Below are 18,535 nucleotides of genomic sequence, written 5' to 3' on the forward strand. Positions count from 1 at the left end.
TAAATTGGCTGCGAGAGACGGTCAACCTGCCGCAACCATGGCTCAACAAACACCACTCGCTCCGACCGTTGGATGGATCTACGACCTCATTCTCCGGACCTTTGCCTTGGCCGTAGGGTTCTTCTTTAGAGAGGTACAAGTTCGAGGAGCATGGCGTGTGCCATCGGAGGGTGCTATTATCCTCGTAGCAGCTCCTCACTCGAATCAGGTAAGAACATCTGAATGCCACATGATCAGCCACATACTGACTGCTGTAGTTCGTGGACTCTATCGTCTTGATGAAGATCCTTCGTTCCTTGAACCGTCGAATATCATGGCTTATGGCAGAAAAATCCTTTCAGCGCAAATTTGTGGGCTTCATGGCCAAAATGATTGGAGCGGTAACCAACCCCTTTCTTCGTTCCCTCCTCTCGCTTCCTTTCACATATACCTTGTCTAGGCTCCCAAACAACTTTCAGCCTTCTCCCTAAGATTCGGCTCGTTATTTTTACAAGATACCAATTACTAACTTTCCTGGAGGTTCCTGTATCGCGAGCAATGGATATTGCAAAATCTGCCCCAGGGAAGATATATCTCGAGGATTCGAGCACGACTCCCAAGGTCATTAAGGGAATTGGTACAGACTTTACTTCCGCTTTATTCAAACCAGGTGGCTCCATTTATCTTCCAACCATGAATGGCGACTCGCAAAAACTGGACAATGGTCAAATCATTGGACCAGACACGATCATCCTAAAGAACTCAGATTTGCATCCAGATGCATTGTTTCAGCTCACTGGAAGAACCTCTGGTGTTTCGTCTCCTCTGTTTGAGGGCACTAAGTTCAAGGTCGCTCCTCATGTTGACCAAACAGAGGTGTATAATGCTGTGTTTGAAAGACTTGCCCAGGACGGCTGCATTGGAATTTTCCCCGAAGGTGGAAGCCATGATCGTACACAATTACTGCCATTGAAAGGTAATTTGGAAGCATGTACATTCAGTCAGTTGCTGACCACTCCGCAGCGGGAATCGCCATCATGGCTCTCGGAGCTCTTGCCCAGAACACTAAAGTCACCATTGTACCAGTCGGATTGACATACTTTACTGCCCACAAATTTCGCTCCCGAGCTGTCATCGAGTTTGGAGAATCTATTCCTGTCTCTGAGGCTCGGGTACAAGACTTCAAGAATGGAAAGAAACGTGATGGTGTTGGGGGCTTGATGAACGACATTTCTCAGGCACTAGCAGCTGTAACTATGTCGGCACCGGACTTTGAGACTTTGAACGTATGCCAAATCAAGCTCCAAGTTGTTTTCTTGCTAATATTCTCAGCTCATTCATGCTGCCCGACGATTGTACCTCACCAATACAACATATAGCGACGAAAAGAAGCGAATATCCTTGGCACACTCCACAGAACTCAATCGACGCTTGGTGAAAGGCTACACGACGTACTCCCAGACACCAGAGATGAAGTCTTTGATCAAAGACCTTAAGTCTTACATGGCTTCTCTGAAAGCTCTGAATCTGAAAGATCACCAGCTTCTGTCGACGTCTAGCCATCACAAACATTTCCCAATGCTGTTTCGATTGCCGACACTGCTCTACCGACTCCTCAAACTTGGCGTCTTGGGAGTCTTGACTCTGCCTGGTCTCCTCCTCTTTGCACCAATATTTATCTTGACTCCACATCTGTCGCGTCGGAAGACGGCTGAGGCCTTGGCAGCTTCGAGTGTAAAGATCAGAGGACACGATGTTATGGCAACTTGGAAGATCTTGATCGCCCTTGCACTTGCACCGATCTTCTACACTTTCTATACCATTCTCCTTGTGGTACTGAACAACTACAACCATCTTTGGGGATATATCCACTCGCGAACTCCAACTTCTCTCATCATCAGCACCTGTGTTCTCGTTCTTCCAATGATCACCTACGCTGCTCTTTTGTTTGGTGAGCAAGGAATGGACTTACTTAAGTCTATATATCCACTTGTATTGACGCTGAGCCCAACATCTTCACATATTATCAACAGGCTGATGGAACAAAGACGCGTATTGGTGATCAGAGTTCGAGAAATGATTGACAGATTTGGTTCCGAAATCTTTCCAGATTGCGACGATGTAAGCAAATGGAGAGGTCGGGGCCCGAGGAAGTTGTACGCAGATATAAGTCCTGAGACCGAGCAGGAGGACTTGTGGGGTTTGGATGAATTTGTATGACGCACAGGTGTGCACGAGAGATGAGGCTAGTCTCGATTTTGCCAGCCTTGCGGATCCGTCTTGAATGTTCGGCTTCCTGAAAATGTGCATATCAACTTGCAGATGGTTTTTGCTACCAATTTTTGAGGAAGTGTGACATCACTTTCCACGAACGAAAGGAGGACTAGCTTGGAATTGGCTCGGAGCCACAGACGGAAGTCGCGCTAATTCAGACTCTGAAATCACCTCAAACTTCTTCCTCAAACCTCACATAACTTCCCTCCATCATCAACTCTCTGTTGAAGGTCTCTTCATCCAACATGGCGACCAATGAAGGACCATCTGATTCGAACGCATTCAGCGACCTCTTCAATTTCGAGAATGGCGACGTGACGATCCAGGTTAACTACTACACGAAGCAAATCACCGGCAAGGTCGTCTCGATCGCTATGGCAATGGCCAGCACTGTCTGGAAGAAATTCATTTTTCCTCCTTGGACACAAGATCAATTGACTTCGACGGGGAATGGAGAACGCGATCTTCCTAGGCCAGCGATGACCGTCCTACCTGTCGACAAGCTAGATTTTCGAGAGGACGATGGAGATGCACTTCTGATTCTGCTCCGGATCGCTCATCTTCAGTTCAAGCACGTGCCATCAGTCGTCACGTTGGATTTTCTGTATAATATCGCGATACTCTGCAATCTATACGACTGCGTCGAACTTGTCAAGCCTTGGCTTTCATTGTGGCTGGAAGTCGCTCACAGGCGGGAGAGTCCTAAGCGTTTGATTATCGCTTGGACGTTCGGCAAGCATGAGATGTTTCAGGAAGCGTCTGAAGCTCTTACCTGGAATCTTAGAGTCTCGAGAGATGGTAGAACTTTCGTTGGCGGGGAGGACTTGGATGGTATCGTGTTCCCTCCGGGAATTTTGGGTGCGTATCCTTCCATAGCTCATGATTTAATTAAGCTTACCTATCGAAGAATCTATGTTGAAGGTTCGGGAGACAGCAATTCAGAGCATTTTCGATGTCTATCTCAAATGGATTGGCAATTACACCTGTAGCCCACACCGACGATGCTCTCTCGAGATGAACCATTGCGACCCGATCATGTTAGGCAATCTAATTCGCAAACTGGTCGAACTTGATCTTTGGCCAACGCCCAGCCCAGCGGACTGGACTGGCACTCCGCGGGGCTTGGTCTATGTAGCCAAGCTCTCCTTCGAAATTCCTCACAAGAACTGCTTGGATGCTTTTGAGAAGGACTTCGAATCCAGAACGGCACGTGAGACTCTCATCGGAGACATTGTAAGCGAGGCCGAATTGCTCCACATGGAAGGGCAAGCAAAAAGATTACAGTAGAGAATACACGAAAACAAGGTGGGATCATACGGAAATGGTCTACTTGCTTGGATCTCATACAAAACCAAGGACTTGCAGTGGAGATTGGAGCTACCAGTGTGTTGCTAATTTGATCAATGGGAATATGATTCGCTCTACTCACTCTTTCTGATGATCATGTCACGTTGACTCAAAGTAAAACAACGAGACTGCAGTAGCGCCCTCGAACCGTAGGACTGAAAGTGGGCATAAAGACGCGTCGAGTGTTACAAATCATGTCCTCCAACTCCTGAATTCTCTTTATTTTCTTCCAAAGCAATACCTGGCTCTCTCTTGCACTTGAATCCCAGCCTTGCGCCTTGGGTTCACCGCCAACTGTCGTCATAAAATTCCTTAGCGTAGTCGCGGGCTATATCAAGATACGCGCTCTTCTGTTTCTTTTCCCTCAACGACTCCTCCTTGTACAACACCAGACCTTCTTCACAACCACGATGTCTAACTTCGGTACCTTCGGAGCTCGCGCAGCCAATTCCAATGGCATTGCGAATTCGATCGCGAATGCAACAGCTGGCTCTGCGAGTCCGTTTACGCCCGCGCTGGCGACACCAACAAACTCGACTTCACAGTCCGCAAATCGAGGTGCCTTTAGCGCAAGCAACTTTAGCGGTTTCCTCTCCCACAATAGTTCGGCAAGTGACTTGAGCATCTGCCAAGGAACTGGCGCTGTACCCTTTCAGGCCTTCGTCGAGAATGAACCCAACAGTCCCACACATCAGCAGAATGCCTTCCAACACATATGTTTTCAACAACCTTACCAAAAGTGTTCCCCAGAAGAACTGAGACTCAACGACTACAATCAAGGCACAAAGTTTGTTCAGGTTCGATGTCCCCGTACTGGTGCAATTGCAGGTGCATTCGGAGGTTCTCCATTTGGTGGCTTTGGCGCGACAAATACTGCATTTGGCAGAACTGCACCATCAACACCTACAAATGCTGTTGCCATCTCCCCAGCTGCAGGTTTTGGAACTACCGGAACGAATCCAAACACTTCAGCAAACCTGTTTGGCAACAGTGCTGCAACTGCCAAGCCCGGAGTGGCTGGATTGAGCACTTCTTCAACTTCCAGCGTCTTCACTAGTTCCGCTGTGTCTGGTGCTACTCTGCCCAAATTCACCGGCTTTGGAGGAGCATGCCCTACTACCCCTACCCCAAACGCTTTTGGCAACTCATTCGGGTCCGCGAATCCGCCCTCCATCTCCGCTAGTACTACACCTAGTGGCGGCCCCTTTGCAAGCAACGGAAGCCTTTTCACTGGTCCCTTGTTCGCATCAGTTGGCGGCAACTCGCAATCTTCCGTGCTCATGAATACATTTGGCGGCCCTGTTGCAACCGGTGATCAAGTGCCAAGCGCTGTGACTGGTCCCCTCGGATCTGCAATGTTCTCTAGTCCTGCTGCTGCTACTGTTTCCACTCCTAAGGTCACTGGAGTTGGAAGCTCCGTGTCTCTGGCCAACCAATCCAGCAAGCAGCCAACTGCTAGCGGTGGAATCCTAACGAGTGCTACTGCTGGTAACAACGCCTCCAGCACGGCAGCCGCCAGCATTCCAGCTCCCTGGGACGGCCTGTTCGATCCTGACGGAGATGTCGAAATTACCGCTAAGTACCACGGTGCTACTGTTACTGGAAAGGTCTCATCCAGAATCATGGCTTTTGCTAGTCCGATCTGGAAGAAGCTCATATTCCCGGACGCGAACCGAGTCGAGGCTGCAGCACCAACACTCATCGGCGAGCAGCTCGAGAATGATGAGGTCGGAGAGCGTGCGTTACCAAAACCAGCCCTATGCAGCATCCCTGTTAAGAAGCTCGACTTCAGTGACGATGACGGCGATTCGCTTCAAGTCATCTTGAACTTGGCTCACCTTAGATTCGGCAAAGTCCCCACCACCGCTTTACCCAATCTCTACAAGTTTGCCGTACTTTGCAACAAGTATGACTGCGTCAGACTGATTGGTGGACCTTGGCTATCGGCTTGGTTGAGGTTGCCCAAGTCCCCCTCTGTCGGCACCCTATTCATTGCATGGGTTTTTGGCCAGGAGCGAAAGTTCGACAGTACCAGCTCTGTTATGATCAAGGGCATTCGTTTGGACGAGAATGGTAACTATCTGGCTCCCTCAGGAGTTGCGTTGAACTGGAACTTGCTTCCGTCGAAGACCACGTGTAGTAAGCTGCTTTCGGAACTTGTGAGTGTTTGGGACCCTGCTGAAAAATTACGCAGAACAAATTCGAGCAACTCGACGAGATACCATTGAAAAGCTTCTCAAAGTCGTATACGACGCTATTTCAATGTACGTCAACTCAGAGGAGATTCTTTGCGCCCAACGACACAAGAGCTGCCATGCTATTACCTTAGGAACCCTCATCTTGGATGCTGCTAAGGCAGATCTTTGGTATTTGGCAGGATTAGATTGTCTGTCCAGAAACTATGGATTGGAGTTTCCTCGGGTCAAGATTTCTAGACCACAATCAAAGCTGTAGCTTTGCCTATGTAATTGTACAGTGTCAATGAACAGTATCAATGAAATCATCATACTTGAAAATGCTTCGACTGACTTAATTAAATCTCACTGAGATCAATGCGCATCAACATGATGCATGCCCTTCAATTAATTCAAGGCTGACATAAAACCATCAGCCTTGCACCCAAAATTTCTCAGCCTAGTGCTACTCACTAGCAGTCCCAGTTTCGGCTTGTAAACGCTAACCCAAAGCGGTAATCCCAAAACAATTTTCCTATATCACAACTTACGGTCTCCCCAGCATCGCAAACTCCAAACACATCTCGCAAGAAATCCCAGCCACATCACGATCAAACTTGCAAAGCCACTACCTACTTCAAAATGTCCTCACCCAGCCCCCAGCCCGACTCACTGCCCTCCCCGCCCGAATTCACATTCGCGAACGCGGACATCCGTCTCAGAATCGCATACAAAGGCTCCGAAGCATATGCTCACGTCTCCTCTCAAGCCCTAGCTCTCGCCAGTCCCGTATGGAAGAACTTCCTGTTCCCACCATGGGGAAACCCCGTCTCTACCACCCCGTACATCGACAATCTAGCTTACGATGGTTACGATCGGGAAGCTCAATACATTGTCGCAAGAATCAAAGAAGAGCTAAAGAAGTTCAAGAGCACGCTAGCAGTCCACCCTGTCCAGGAGCTTGATTTCACGGAGGACAATGCCGAGGCTTTGCTTGTGCTGCTTTGCGTTGCGCACATGAAGTTCAGTTTCATGCCTACGGGCCTCCCGAGCAGAGAGCTGTTGATCCAGATTGCTATCCTTTGCAAGCAGTATATCTGCGCCGAGATGATGGCACCTTTTGTTCAGGGTTGGTTGAATAGGGAATTCTGTCCGGATAATCGTCTTTATGGTCTATTGGACAGACCGGAGGCGACACGCGCACCAGTGGAGGACTGTCTGTACTTGATGTTCATCGCGTTCGTCTTCAAGTTGCCAAAGTTCGAGATTGCCGCCAGTTGGTTGTTCCACGAGTGCCATCTTGGTCAGTTGGACAGCATCCGAAAAATTCCTCAAGGTTGGCCTGTTCCAGGTACATTCATCGGTACGCAACACTTCTGATGGGAGAATTTTCTTCAAAACTGATCAGCCTATAGACGATATCATCGCAGCTCGCGAAAAGTTGATCAAGGCTTTCTATGCCATCGCAGATGACCTCCACGAGGCTCTCAAGCCTACCCAGCTGGAGAAGTGCCTCAAGCACGATCAGACATGCAAGATTCTCTGGCTTCCGGACTTCAAGCGTCGATTTTCGTACCACGGTCTTCCCTTTCCTTTGAGGGACAACTATTCCCAGCTCACAGTCCGAGATCTCTATAGATTGGACTTCACCAGCATCGAGTTGAGGTCTTGCGTTCTTGACATGGATCGGAAGCTGTTCCATGACGCGGCAAGCAAGGCAAAGAGTACCAAGGAGCTTGTTTGGAACGAGCTTTACGAGAAGATCCGTCCTACAGCTCCGGGTGGCAGAACCAAGGTCGAGGGTGACGATTACTCTGGCCGTATTGAAGCTGTCACGGGTTTGTGGCTTGACAGGGGATAGTGAAGGCGCACAGAGTGGGTGGAGTGACAATCTTGAAGCAAGGCAATGGACTATTTGTTTTCTTAAGGAACGGGAAGCATTACACGGCGTTGAGCAACCTTAATACGAGCGATGGAAAGACTTCGTATACTGAAAGCAAGGCTTGGAGCAGGCTAGACTGTACGCATAAGATGTAGAGAGCACAAAGCACCCATAGATAGAGCATAATGAAAGCAATGGAAGAATTTTAATGCCCAAGTCGTGCTCATACACCTTTGAGAAGTTCTACATTTAGAATGGTGACATTCAGGTAACATAATACAAGGGTCCCGTTCACTGGAAGTGCACAGAAAGTTCAATACGGGCCCAAGATAACATCTTAACCCAGGTTCTACCCCCTGCCCAATCATTTCAATTCAATCATTACCAACTACTTTTCAGGTCTTTATGGATGTATATCGACCAGATACGAAGCCTAAAGAAGCAAAGCTGCGTACCAAGTCGTCCGTCAGATGCCTCGAAGTCTCGATAGAATCTGCAAGCATTGCTAAATATGATTTTTCGAACACACCACATCACTTTATAAAGCCTGGCGCTGGCCCGAGTAGAGAATAGTGTAATGCGGGGGTCGATGACACTCATCGGTGAAGCCGTTCATTTTGACCTCGCATATGCACCCGGTGAGAATCCAAGACGGGATTCCAGATTCTGGTCAGGGCGTCGTCAACAGATTCCATAAAGTCGTCAGTGCCACAGTCGTAGTGGGAACCCCTTTCAAGATGATGAATATCGACCATCCTCAATTCGTGTGAGAGTTGTACAATACTTCTACTAAGATCTTGTGGGAGTTTTCGTGGAAAAAGTCCAACGGATTGGAGGCCCAGTACGACAGATCCGTAGACAATTGCGTCACAGCAATTCGTCGATTTCTTCTCAGCACAGATTGTGTTCTTCCGTCGGCGCGATAATGAGTTTCCTCGATATATGACTTCGTATCGGTCTAGCACCTGGTATGGGATCTGCAATAGCGAGGCAATGACTTTTATGCGACAGGACAAGATGCTCTCTGAAGTGACCAAAGAGACATTAGCTTGTTCCTCACTTATCTTTGTTCTTACTGACCTATGATGTTCGGAGGCAGAGGTGTAAATGTTCTCCATGCCTGATTGGCGTTGATGCGTATTGTGGTCACCATTTGAACAGCAAGGTCTTCAAAAATCTTTTCCCTGCCAAATACCCATGCAATGAACAGCCACCCATATTGTCCTTTCTTGAACGATAGGTTGGAGGCATCTTCTTCGCCTTGCAGCCACAGATTATGCACGAGCCACGGTCGCAAAAGATGGATGCAATCATACTGGTCGCACAGGGTTGCAATGTTGAGAAGTGTCTCATAACCGAGGTGTTCCGGTACTTTATGGAATTTCAAGTGAGCTATATTGAGAAGAATCAATAAAGCTTCACTATCATTCCCGGTGCAGTCGATCTGTTTCACGCTGTGACGGAGCTCTTCGTCCGTTTGCCAAGGAGGGAACAAGAATTTTTTCCAGACAGGACTTGCAAGGTATAAAGCGTCGGAGGAAGCTTTTCCTTCCACTACCTGTCCATTGCGCTTGATCAAGAGACGGATATTGCCAGTGTCGAATGTAAAGTCCAGAGTCGGGTCCGGTGCAGCTGCTTGCGGCTCATCCGCGCTTGGCGGTGCCTCAGCCTGAGCCGTTTGTGATGATGATGCCATGCCTGATGAATCGGTTTCATGATCGCCGGCGGACGGTAGATTCTCGTCGGAGTTGTGAGTGCTGGAGGACATGATCAAGGTGTTGCGTTCTGAATGGATTTGTGAATAGCGACAAGCGACCCTCGGCAAGACAGATGACGGCTGCCTCGATTGGAAGATCGTATTGCCTCTGAAGATGATCGTAGCAGTATAGAGCAGATAGACTAAGCGATCGAAGCTGTAAAGTTGAGATTAATGGGAAGCAAGCATTGAAGATGAAGAGAGAGGAGAGTGAGGGTTGAAATGAGGTCAAGAACGCACGCGAACCCGCATGGAAGCGAGACGCCAAAACACGTGATTCGCGACAGGGGGCAGCGTCGCTCCTCCATTTACAAACTTTCTCGTAGAGATTTGAGTAGAAGATAGAGGCGGACTGTGTCCTCAAAATAAGACTAATACTTGTTTACGATTTGGACATAAACGCTGTCGAAGCCTTGAGGAGAGTTACCTACCTACCACAATCTCTGAAATATGATACTTTGCTATAATTCGCTTTTCGCCAAAAGGGGAATACAGAAGCTACAGCTCGGTGCTGGTATCAACACTAATTCAGATCCGCATTTGAGAGCTTTCAAAAGTTGGATAAATTCCTTACCGAATCGGAGCTTCAAGAAGTGATGGTTCAGAAGTTACTAAATACATTGATTACAGCACAGACTACCCCTAGTATCATACCCCACATACCTCCTTTTGATCACAAAGGATAGGTATATACATCAAACTATACCACTTCCCACTTCATCTCCACCCCTCGATTAGCAAGCGCCGCAACCCCCGAAGCACTCGCAGTCGGCTTCGGCATCTTAACCTGCGAAACCGTCACCGCAGCACTATACAACGGCGGCCCCGGAATCGTATACGCCGGAATCGGCGGCGCGACATCGATATTAAACATCACGCCCGGATCTTTCGCACTATAGAACGTGGTCCCAAGGACACCCGCCGGCTTGTCAGTTCCTGTGCTAGAAATGGCGAGGTTGACGCAGAATGGGTAGTTCTGCGCGCCGTTGGCTTGAGATGCTGCATGCAGGGCGATGATTTCGTGGCGTAAGACGTAGTTCCCCGGGGCGATGGTGGGAGGGATGACTACGGTCCAGGTATTGTTGTTTGCGATCATGACGTCCGTGGACCAGGTTCCGTACTGGGGTTTTGGGTCCAGCAGGGCGAGTTCATCGATCTTGAACCATTTTAGTTTTGTTTTGTCGACGGTTTCGCAGGGGCCGTTGCAGTTGGCGAGGTAGTCGATGATGGGGCCTTTGTGGGAGGTGGGCCAGGGCGTCCAGAGGAGTTCGATTTTTGAGCCGCCTTTGGCGGGGGCGGCTATCATGGCGTTTGTTGCGGAGCGGTGGCAGATGATGTCTGCGTTGGCGTAGGCGGCTGGGGCGACGAATCCATCTATTGGGAGGTCAGTATGAATTTGAGTAGAATGATGAAGAACATGAGCTCTCTGAATAGTGCTCGAAAGCTTGGCTTTCTTAATTTCCTTGAAATAAACATAGATTTTGACGTACTGTCTAGAACTGATGGAGTCTTCCAGCCGACTGTGATGGGAGCAGGTGTGTCGTACTGATAAGAAGGATCGTACCCTTCGTAACTGATAGAAGTTAGCCAGTGCTATGCAAAGAGATTCGGGAGATAACTTACAAAATGCCGTCCACGACAATCGAAGTCACATGTCCATGAGCAGCAACACTGGTGATCAATCCTAGTACAGCGAGAAACGAAACCATGATTACAGCTGGGACCTATAGGCAAGGAAGACAAACAAACAAACAGTCGAGTGAGAAAAGATACATGAGAAGATCTTGGCGGGCGGCAAAGACACAGATATGAGAAGACTCTCGAACAGCAAATAGCTAAAATGAATTGGGAATATATTGCAAAAAGATCGGATCACTCGCCGTTTCATTGAGAAACCATGACATGACGTCCTTCGTCGAACATTTCCTTGTCTCCGAATAATTGTTTGCGCCAGGAGACCCAATGGCCGGCGGACAATATATATTTGCTAACCCTCGTGACTCCCGCGCTCCACTGTGCAATCAATTCACTCGTATAAAGTGCCGAACTATACGTGTGGGGGGCGTGGTCATTGGACGTTCTCGCGGGATCTTACCCCAGGTTCCGATAAGCCGTCAACTTCTCCAGGTCTCATGTTTAGCCGCAACAAAACTTCCATACGCAGGGAAGCATGGTAATAAAATAAACAACCTTCCCCACAAAACCTTCGAATGATTGGTTATTGGCCGCATCATGAGGCTTGGTCAGGCTGACAGAAATGTAGACAGGAAGCAAAATACAAAGGTTCGAAGGCGCAATGCCGAATTTAATTATCGATCCAGGATGCGAATATGTTTGACAGTAACGAAGAAGGAAGGTGGATTCTTCAGAGAAGCACTGTCCCTGTTGATGATTTGAAAAAAAAAATGCAAAACTACTTGTCGCAAATACGAATGTGAATGAAAAGAAAAAATTCCCATATATTTGCCAGGCAGCGCTGCCTCTTTCGCCTGTATAGTCCTCCGAATATATGAGCAGTACTGCAGACCATTGCTTGGCGAAGACCCAACAAGTTTCTGTGCATTGACGGCACTTGATGCAAACCCAACAAGTTTTCTGAAGTAGTCCACCGTGGCGGCTCCGAGATACTCAAAAGTAGTTGAAGGATCAAGGCCCAGTGCGTACGATTTCGAGGCGGATAGGTTGCATCTCTAAGTACATGGTTTGGCGACACGTAGTAAGGCCGTAGTCAAACCCTTGCTGCTTTCCAAGGAGCTGAAAATAACATTTTGCTGTCGTAGATTGTTACTTGAGCTGTACCTTTGCTTCAGGGCTTGTTTTTGGTCGGTATGAGAGCATGATGGTTGCCTCTGGGAGAGGTCATTTGAGAAGTTGAAAATGACTGTGATGAAAGGGGAGGAGTGGTTTCGACGGGTTGACGAGCTGTTCTGCTACCCGACTTTTAAAAGTCGTATCGCAGCAGCTACTGTGAACAAGACAGTCCGATGCTGGGGGCTGGTGGATATTAATGCTTTCCAGAACTGCCGCGAGTTCATTGACGGTCTTGGCGAAGTCTTGCGGCCGAAGGCGAGGATAGAGAGCATATAGTCGAAGATTGCGTAGAATGGAAGCATAGATTACCAGATCGCAGTACCCTATTCGGTGAATGCAATGAATTATTGTATCGGTAGCTGCTTCATACTTATTGAGCAGAACGTAAGGTATGTCTAGTAGCGAGGCTAGAAGGTTGATTCGGCAAGAGAGTATGCTTTCTGCGTAGGTGTCTGTAATCAGCGGGCGTAATGGTCAATAGACTTGTACTAACCCATGATTAGAGGAGGCATGGGAGTCAGACTCCTCCATGATTCACCGTCGCCCTGTACTTGGATTGTTTGGACTAGGTGCGTGGCAAGCTGATCAAAGACGTCTTCTAGACCGAAAACCCATGCAATGAATAGCCATTGTTCTTGATCGGTCTTGACAGCTTCATCAGCACTGTCCTTCAACCACTGAGTCTCTGAAAGCCAAGGGCGAACTAGGTTCACGCAATCATACTGGTCGCAAAGTACGGCAACTTGAAGTAGCACTTTGTATGGTAGACAAGCTGGCACTTCGTGGAATCTCAAGTGCGCGATATTAAACAGAGTCAACAAAGCAGCGCTGTCATCTTCGGAAAAGTCAATGGGTTTCGCAGTATCCGAGGTTTCAGCTGCGTCGTTGGAATTCCATGGCGGAAAGATGAACTTTTCCCACACTGGACTTGCGAGGCAAAGAGCATGTGACGAGACTTCGCCTTCGATGCGCTCCTTATTATGCGTGATTAGGATGCGTGTATCGCCGGTTTTGAAGACAAAGGGATTCGGGGTTGGTATTGAAGGCCTCGGCACGAACGCAAAGGGGTCGTTATTTGGCTTGGACTCTGCAGCCATGGCTGCTGTTATCGCTTCTCGAGGACCTCTCGATGTGGTCGACAAGTTTTCAATACACTAGGTAACAACAAGAGAAAGTCTTTGCGCAAATATTGTGACGCGCGCTGATGAAAAGAAATGAATTGTAAGGCTGAGACACCGACAGACGCATGGGCCACCTGTCTGGATGTCGAAGATTGAGATCGGTATTGTTAGACCAATGAGGCAGTTCTAGTGTGATGCCACCTCGCCTTGTGAAGATATTCCTTCTCAAAACCTCACAAAATATTTGGAAATTTCTGTGGCTCATCCATAGCAAACACAAACCCACCGAGTTGAGTGCAGATGTAGCCAGGTTTAGCAATGCAAACCCTGAAAATGCAGCGCGTGGTCGCTAAGAGACAATGCGCTCTCGCGTCTGTCAGCCAGCAGTTGACTGCAAATTCTCAGTGTGTTTAGCATCTGAAGCTTGGAGTTTCAACACATCAGATTTCGGTGTTAGATCTTGTGCTCTTATCACTCTCGATGTCCGATTTCTGCAATCTTTGACGAGCCTTCCCAGAACAGAACACACTGTCGCCAAATCACTCAACTATTCAGAGCTTTCAAATGCATCCGATGCATTTCCAGTACAGGGTCAAAAGGCTTGGCAAGTACTTCATCGACCTGTTCGGAAAATTCTTTACCGCGACATTTCTCATGCGTGACGGGTTGTCCGAAGGTCGGATGTTCCTTTGGATATTCTCTAAGTTTGGTTGCTTTCAAAGCCAACGAGAGTCCTGTGACACTGAGGAGGAGATCTTCAACTTTCCGACGAGGAAATAGTCTCAAAGCGCCGAGACGGAAGACCAGTGATCCGTATATCAATGCGTCGCAGGCTTCTGGTTGAGAAGAGCCATGCATGGTACAGACTGAGGTCTTGGAACGTTGGGTGTATGTCGGAGTTATTCCGATGGCATATGGCATATGGACTATCTCATATCGATCAAGCATGGAATAGGGTATGCGTAGCAGGGAGTCTATGAGATTCTTGCGACAGGAGAGAATACTCTCTAAACAGTAACGGAAGACCGCTGATCAGTAATTGTACCTTGATCAGACACGCAAGCTTACCAATGATGCCAGGTGGCATGGGAGTCATCTTCAACCATGTAACCTCACCACTGGTGTGCATGTTCATGTTCATCACCATATGAGCAGCAAGCTTCTCGAACACTTGGGTTCTTCCAAAGACCCATGCAATGAACAGCCATCTCTCCTGGCCAAGTTTAAGGCTTTCAGCCTCTTCATAGGCTAGCCACATTGAAGGTAAAAGCCATGGCCTTACAACGTCGACACAATCGTACTGATCGCACAGAATAGTGACTTGGAGGAGGTTCCTATAATTCAAGGATTGAGGTACATCCTTAAATTTAAGATGACAGATATTGAGCAGTATCAATAGAGCGTTGCTATCATCTTCTGTGCAATCAATCTGCTTGATGCTGTGAGGTAGGTCGTGGTCCTTCCAGGGTGGGAACAGAAATTTCTTCCAAACAGGGCTTGCCTGGCATAGAGAATCAGAAGAGACCTTGCCTTCGACGACTCTTCCATCGTGTTTGACTAGCAGGCAGATGTTTCCTGTTGGGAAGATGAATGGGTTGTGGGGTTCTTGTTCCGCTGATGGTGTTGCAACATCGTCATTCAGAATTGGATCTGACATTGGGAAAGTCAAAGCTCGGTGTCCTTGTGCGAGTAGGCGTGATCTCGGGTTGATAATAATCAAGCTTTGTGGACGTTGTTGATGCGGAGATCAAGAATGATGAAGAGCGGAAGATGCGAAAAAGAGAAGCTACCTGTGATGTCCCACAAACGCGCGTCCACGTGATCTTTCTACAGGGATATACCTTACGAGCCTGCAAACGTAGGTCTGTGCGCTCAGGGCAATTTTCTGGCATTTCCAGGCTTCTCAAATTCGCTTATAAGCTTTGAAAAGCTAAAGTCTCTCAAAACACTCACAAATTGCACGTTGATAAATATTAATAAAAAATTTCTATTCATAAGGGAAGAATAAAATTACTTAATTAAACTTTCTAATAATTAATAATTGCGATCGCAAAGAATTCATTTTTTGATTTAGGCTTGAAATGCCCTGAGCGCACAAACCTATGGTAGCAGGCTCGTTACCTACAGCACTGACGGAATGCGCTGAATGCCCTATAATCTGGAGAAACAAGGCCGACTTTGGTGGTGATATATTCACATTAAGGAGTTGAACCGAATCGTTTGTAGAAATCTAATTAGTAGCGAAGTGCGGGTATAATTACAATCACTACCACCTCCCACCAAGTCAACGCAACAACTCGATTGCAACAGAAGACCTTCAACGCCAACCATGCAATCATACCATCTCAGCAAACATGAGCAACTCTCCATTTGTATACAAACCCCCGACTACCCAATCACCTATGAAGCAGCATTGGCTGCAGCTGGGATTGGGGTGACACCCGCACCCGTAGCCTCCTTTAGCAATGGATTTTCAGGATAATTTCTCTCATCATGAACCATCATGCCTTGACCATTCGCCTCGGTCTTCTTGATGTCCTTCCCGCCATTCTTTAAGAACAAAGTATCAGTGTTGATACCAGCCATTCCGTCTGGGCCGAGACCATGTGGGCTCCAGCTGGCAGACTTGCGAGGTGGGACACGCAGCATGTACATAGTATCGATCTCCTCGAGACTACGGTCCTTGGTCTCGATCATAAAGAAATAGACGATGAAGAAGAGGGCGCCGCAGGAGACAGCGAAGACTAAGCCGTAAAGATAATGAATCTTGTTGGTGATGAAAGTTGTGAAGAAAGAGATGAGGAAGTTGAACAGCCAGTTGGAGGCGGTAGCGAGAGCCATGCAAGGAGCACGGTAACGCGCTGGGTACAATTCTCCGACAACAGCCCAGACGAGAGGTCCCCAGGTAGTGGCGAAAGCCACGATGAAGAGGCAGGTGAAGACAATCAGAACCTTGCCCGCAGTAGGAGTCGAAAGAGGATCGTCGAGAGACAGGGAGAAGCGACCCACGAACGCGTAAATCAGGAGGCAACCGAACATCCAGGCAGCACCGTACATGAGAGCCTTGCGTCGACCGCAGTTCTTGACAATCCAAAGACCAACAATGGTAGCGCCGACATTGACGGAACCAAGAATGATGGAGGTGATGTAGGAATTGGAGATGCCGGTGGATTGGAAGATGGTTGTGCCGTAATAGAAGAAGAAATTAGCTCCAGTCAATTGTTGACCAGCTTGAAGGGTCATGCCAAGGAGAGTTCGATACAACATTCGGGGGCCGGTAAAGATTTCCCAGATGGAGTGTCGTCCGCCGTCAACGTTTTCGGCCTGGATCTTCTCCTCGATTTCGTTGATCTCGTGCTCGATGAGAGGAGAGTCAATTGAAACACCGTTCAGGCGGGCCATGGTTTTGCGTGCTTCCTCCTTGCGACCAACACGGTACGCATATCTAGGAGATTCTGGCAGGCGGATCATAGAGATAGCCAGAATGAGGGCCCAAAGAGCAGACAAGCCGTTCGGAATACGCCACTGAGCAGAGTTGCTGTATGCAGCCTCCGTGCCATAGTTAACCATATATGCAGTCCAGATGCCAAGGGTGATGAGCAATTGGTAGGAGCTGACCATGGCACCTCGAATGTTCTTTGGGACTGACTCGGATTGGTACATGGGGACACTGGTGCTGAGTGCGCCAATCCCTAGACCTGCTGTGAATCGTCCCATGGCGAATTGAACCCATTGCCTCTGACTGGTGATCTCGATGACAACGCCAATGATGTAGAAGAATGCGGAGAAGCAGATCGTCTTCTTCCGTCCAATCTTGTCGGCAAGCCATCCGCTAAAAAGACACCCAAATAGAGTACCAATGCATAGGAGACCGACGATTGTACCTTGACGAGCAGCTGAAAACTTGCCATTTTGGCCGAAACGGTCGAGGAAGTCGGACATAGCGAGGAAACCTGAATACAATTAGTTGAAGCAAGCAAACGTGCGGCAACTGGCACATACCAGAAATTTGTCCAGACTCGTATCCGAACATGAAGCCTCCAATGGACGCAACTCCTCCTAGAACAAGAGCCAGCCAGGTAACGGGTTGTTCCTTTAGTGCATCTTCGACGGCGGCAGGTTGAATGTCGTCAGGTCCGTGGATGGAAGCTGCAGGTGTCAAGCCTTCAGGGGTGGTACTTTGAGGGGAGTGCTTCTCTGCAATGTCGGTAGTCCCTCTGGACTTTCTGGTGAAGAAGCCCATGATTTAGATGTATCTCAGATATCTGGGTGATAGGTGATATACAAGGAATTGCTGCAGACAGATGTTCTACACCGAAGGAGGTTGAAGAATGTATATGTATGATGAAGAAAAGAGCTGCTGGGGGAGATGAAATATTAAATACGCCAGTAAGGAAAAAAGACTAGGCTTGACTAAATTTCTCCAGGTTTTGAAAAGTTGAAAAGGAAGGAGCTCCTCAATTGGGTGGTATGTTCCTTCCACATTTTGCTGCACTCCATAGGTTGGAGCTCCAGACACAGTGGATCTTTCCATCCTCTCCCACTATTCTGGAGAATCCGCAACGTCCATGTGACAAGAAAGCAGGAGACCATTCGCAAGTCGGCACCACGTTTGTCGACATTTTGTTTGCATCTGAGATGTTTCGTGGGACTAGGAGGTGGTTAAGCTTGGGCGGGAGCAGCGATTGTCGAGATATCGGGATGAAAATTGGGCCCAGCCAAATAGCTCCGGTGGTACGACCGACGACGAACGCGAAAACTCAGACAGCTGATTTGCAGACAGAGCAAACAACACGAGAGGCGTGCAGTGCCGGTCGGTGTTACTTGATGCAGAAGTCCGCAGATGAGAATAGATCAGAACATCTGATGATGACTTTGGGATTCCCATCTTTGCAAACAGACATCTTCATCACGAATATCCAATTCTGCTGCACAGCTCCAACGACCATCCTCGTTGAGGTGAGCCTGGGACTTTGAGTCTCATTAAAGAAGCGTCCAAGAATCTCTCTACGACTAGATGGATATTGGGCGGTGCGTTTGCAGACCCATTTCGTTTGTTGGCGGCGTGAAGAATGGAGACCTGCATGGAGTTCGTCGTGATAACTTGGATGCCGGCAATCCGCGGAAAGCCCACCCGTTTCACTTCGTCAAGCCACCCGAAGCCCTACCGACAAGACGCTTGACTACAAGA

At 48.2% G+C, this 18,535-nt stretch overlaps 9 protein-coding genes across 9 annotated transcripts; 4 read left to right on the forward strand and 5 right to left on the reverse strand.

Annotated features, from left to right (window-relative positions):
* Positions 1-37: 37 nt before the first annotated feature.
* LY89DRAFT_743846 (uncharacterized protein) lies at positions 38-2,199 on the forward strand (the record flags this gene model as incomplete). The annotated part of the gene is made up of 5 exons (XM_018220990.1): positions 38-208; positions 258-380; positions 520-955; positions 1,003-1,265; positions 1,312-2,199. 5 exons carry the CDS (start codon positions 38-40, stop codon positions 2,197-2,199), a joined length of 1,881 nt encoding a protein of 626 aa, XP_018060721.1.
* Positions 2,200-2,349: 150 nt separating this feature from the next.
* LY89DRAFT_410902 (uncharacterized protein) lies at positions 2,350-3,775 on the forward strand. The gene is made up of 2 exons (XM_018207323.1): positions 2,350-3,111; positions 3,161-3,775. Exons 1-2 carry the CDS (start codon positions 2,499-2,501, stop codon positions 3,538-3,540), a joined length of 993 nt encoding a protein of 330 aa, XP_018060722.1. The 5' UTR covers positions 2,350-2,498; the 3' UTR covers positions 3,541-3,775.
* Positions 3,738-6,080, forward strand: LY89DRAFT_790536 (uncharacterized protein). The gene is made up of 2 exons (XM_018223378.1): positions 3,738-5,739; positions 5,795-6,080. Exons 1-2 carry the CDS (start codon positions 4,011-4,013, stop codon positions 6,052-6,054), a joined length of 1,989 nt encoding a protein of 662 aa, XP_018060723.1. The 5' UTR covers positions 3,738-4,010; the 3' UTR covers positions 6,055-6,080.
* A 336-nt stretch (positions 6,081-6,416) lies between these two features.
* LY89DRAFT_790537 (uncharacterized protein) lies at positions 6,417-7,674 on the forward strand (the record flags this gene model as incomplete). Its single annotated transcript, XM_018223379.1, has 2 exons — positions 6,417-7,137; positions 7,190-7,674. The coding sequence occupies 2 exons, from the start codon at positions 6,417-6,419 to the stop codon at positions 7,633-7,635; spliced, it is 1,167 nt and encodes a 388-aa protein (XP_018060724.1). The 3' UTR covers positions 7,636-7,674.
* Positions 7,675-7,867: 193 nt separating this feature from the next.
* On the reverse strand, positions 7,868-9,606 carry LY89DRAFT_790538 (uncharacterized protein). Its single transcript, XM_018223380.1, has 2 exons — positions 8,737-9,606; positions 7,868-8,680 (listed from the first exon to the last, which is right to left on the reverse strand). Exons 1-2 carry the CDS (start codon positions 9,422-9,424, stop codon positions 8,253-8,255), a joined length of 1,116 nt encoding a protein of 371 aa, XP_018060725.1. The 5' UTR covers positions 9,425-9,606; the 3' UTR covers positions 7,868-8,252.
* Positions 9,607-10,054: 448 nt separating this feature from the next.
* LY89DRAFT_632963 (glycoside hydrolase family 61 protein) lies at positions 10,055-11,248 on the reverse strand. Its single transcript, XM_018211322.1, has 3 exons — positions 11,036-11,248; positions 10,903-10,985; positions 10,055-10,786 (listed from the first exon to the last, which is right to left on the reverse strand). Exons 1-3 carry the CDS (start codon positions 11,119-11,121, stop codon positions 10,113-10,115), a joined length of 843 nt encoding a protein of 280 aa, XP_018060726.1. The 5' UTR covers positions 11,122-11,248; the 3' UTR covers positions 10,055-10,112.
* A 700-nt stretch (positions 11,249-11,948) lies between these two features.
* Positions 11,949-13,603, reverse strand: LY89DRAFT_410943 (uncharacterized protein). Its single transcript, XM_018207324.1, has 2 exons — positions 12,717-13,603; positions 11,949-12,663 (listed from the first exon to the last, which is right to left on the reverse strand). Exons 1-2 carry the CDS (start codon positions 13,318-13,320, stop codon positions 12,272-12,274), a joined length of 996 nt encoding a protein of 331 aa, XP_018060727.1. The 5' UTR covers positions 13,321-13,603; the 3' UTR covers positions 11,949-12,271.
* A 284-nt stretch (positions 13,604-13,887) lies between these two features.
* LY89DRAFT_743852 (uncharacterized protein) lies at positions 13,888-15,001 on the reverse strand (the record flags this gene model as incomplete). Its single annotated transcript, XM_018220991.1, has 2 exons — positions 13,888-14,351; positions 14,413-15,001. The coding sequence occupies 2 exons, from the start codon at positions 14,999-15,001 to the stop codon at positions 13,888-13,890; spliced, it is 1,053 nt and encodes a 350-aa protein (XP_018060728.1).
* A 743-nt stretch (positions 15,002-15,744) lies between these two features.
* LY89DRAFT_603331 (hexose transporter HXT13) lies at positions 15,745-17,587 on the reverse strand (the record flags this gene model as incomplete). Its single annotated transcript, XM_018210296.1, has 2 exons — positions 15,745-17,297; positions 17,347-17,587. The coding sequence occupies 2 exons, from the start codon at positions 17,585-17,587 to the stop codon at positions 15,745-15,747; spliced, it is 1,794 nt and encodes a 597-aa protein (XP_018060729.1).
* Positions 17,588-18,535: the final 948 nt, after the last annotated feature.

Source organism: Mollisia scopiformis, assembly GCF_001500285.1.
Source record: "Mollisia scopiformis unplaced genomic scaffold LY89scaffold_44, whole genome shotgun sequence".
In the NCBI taxonomy this organism is placed as follows: Eukaryota; Fungi; Ascomycota; class Leotiomycetes; order Helotiales; family Mollisiaceae; genus Mollisia; species Mollisia scopiformis.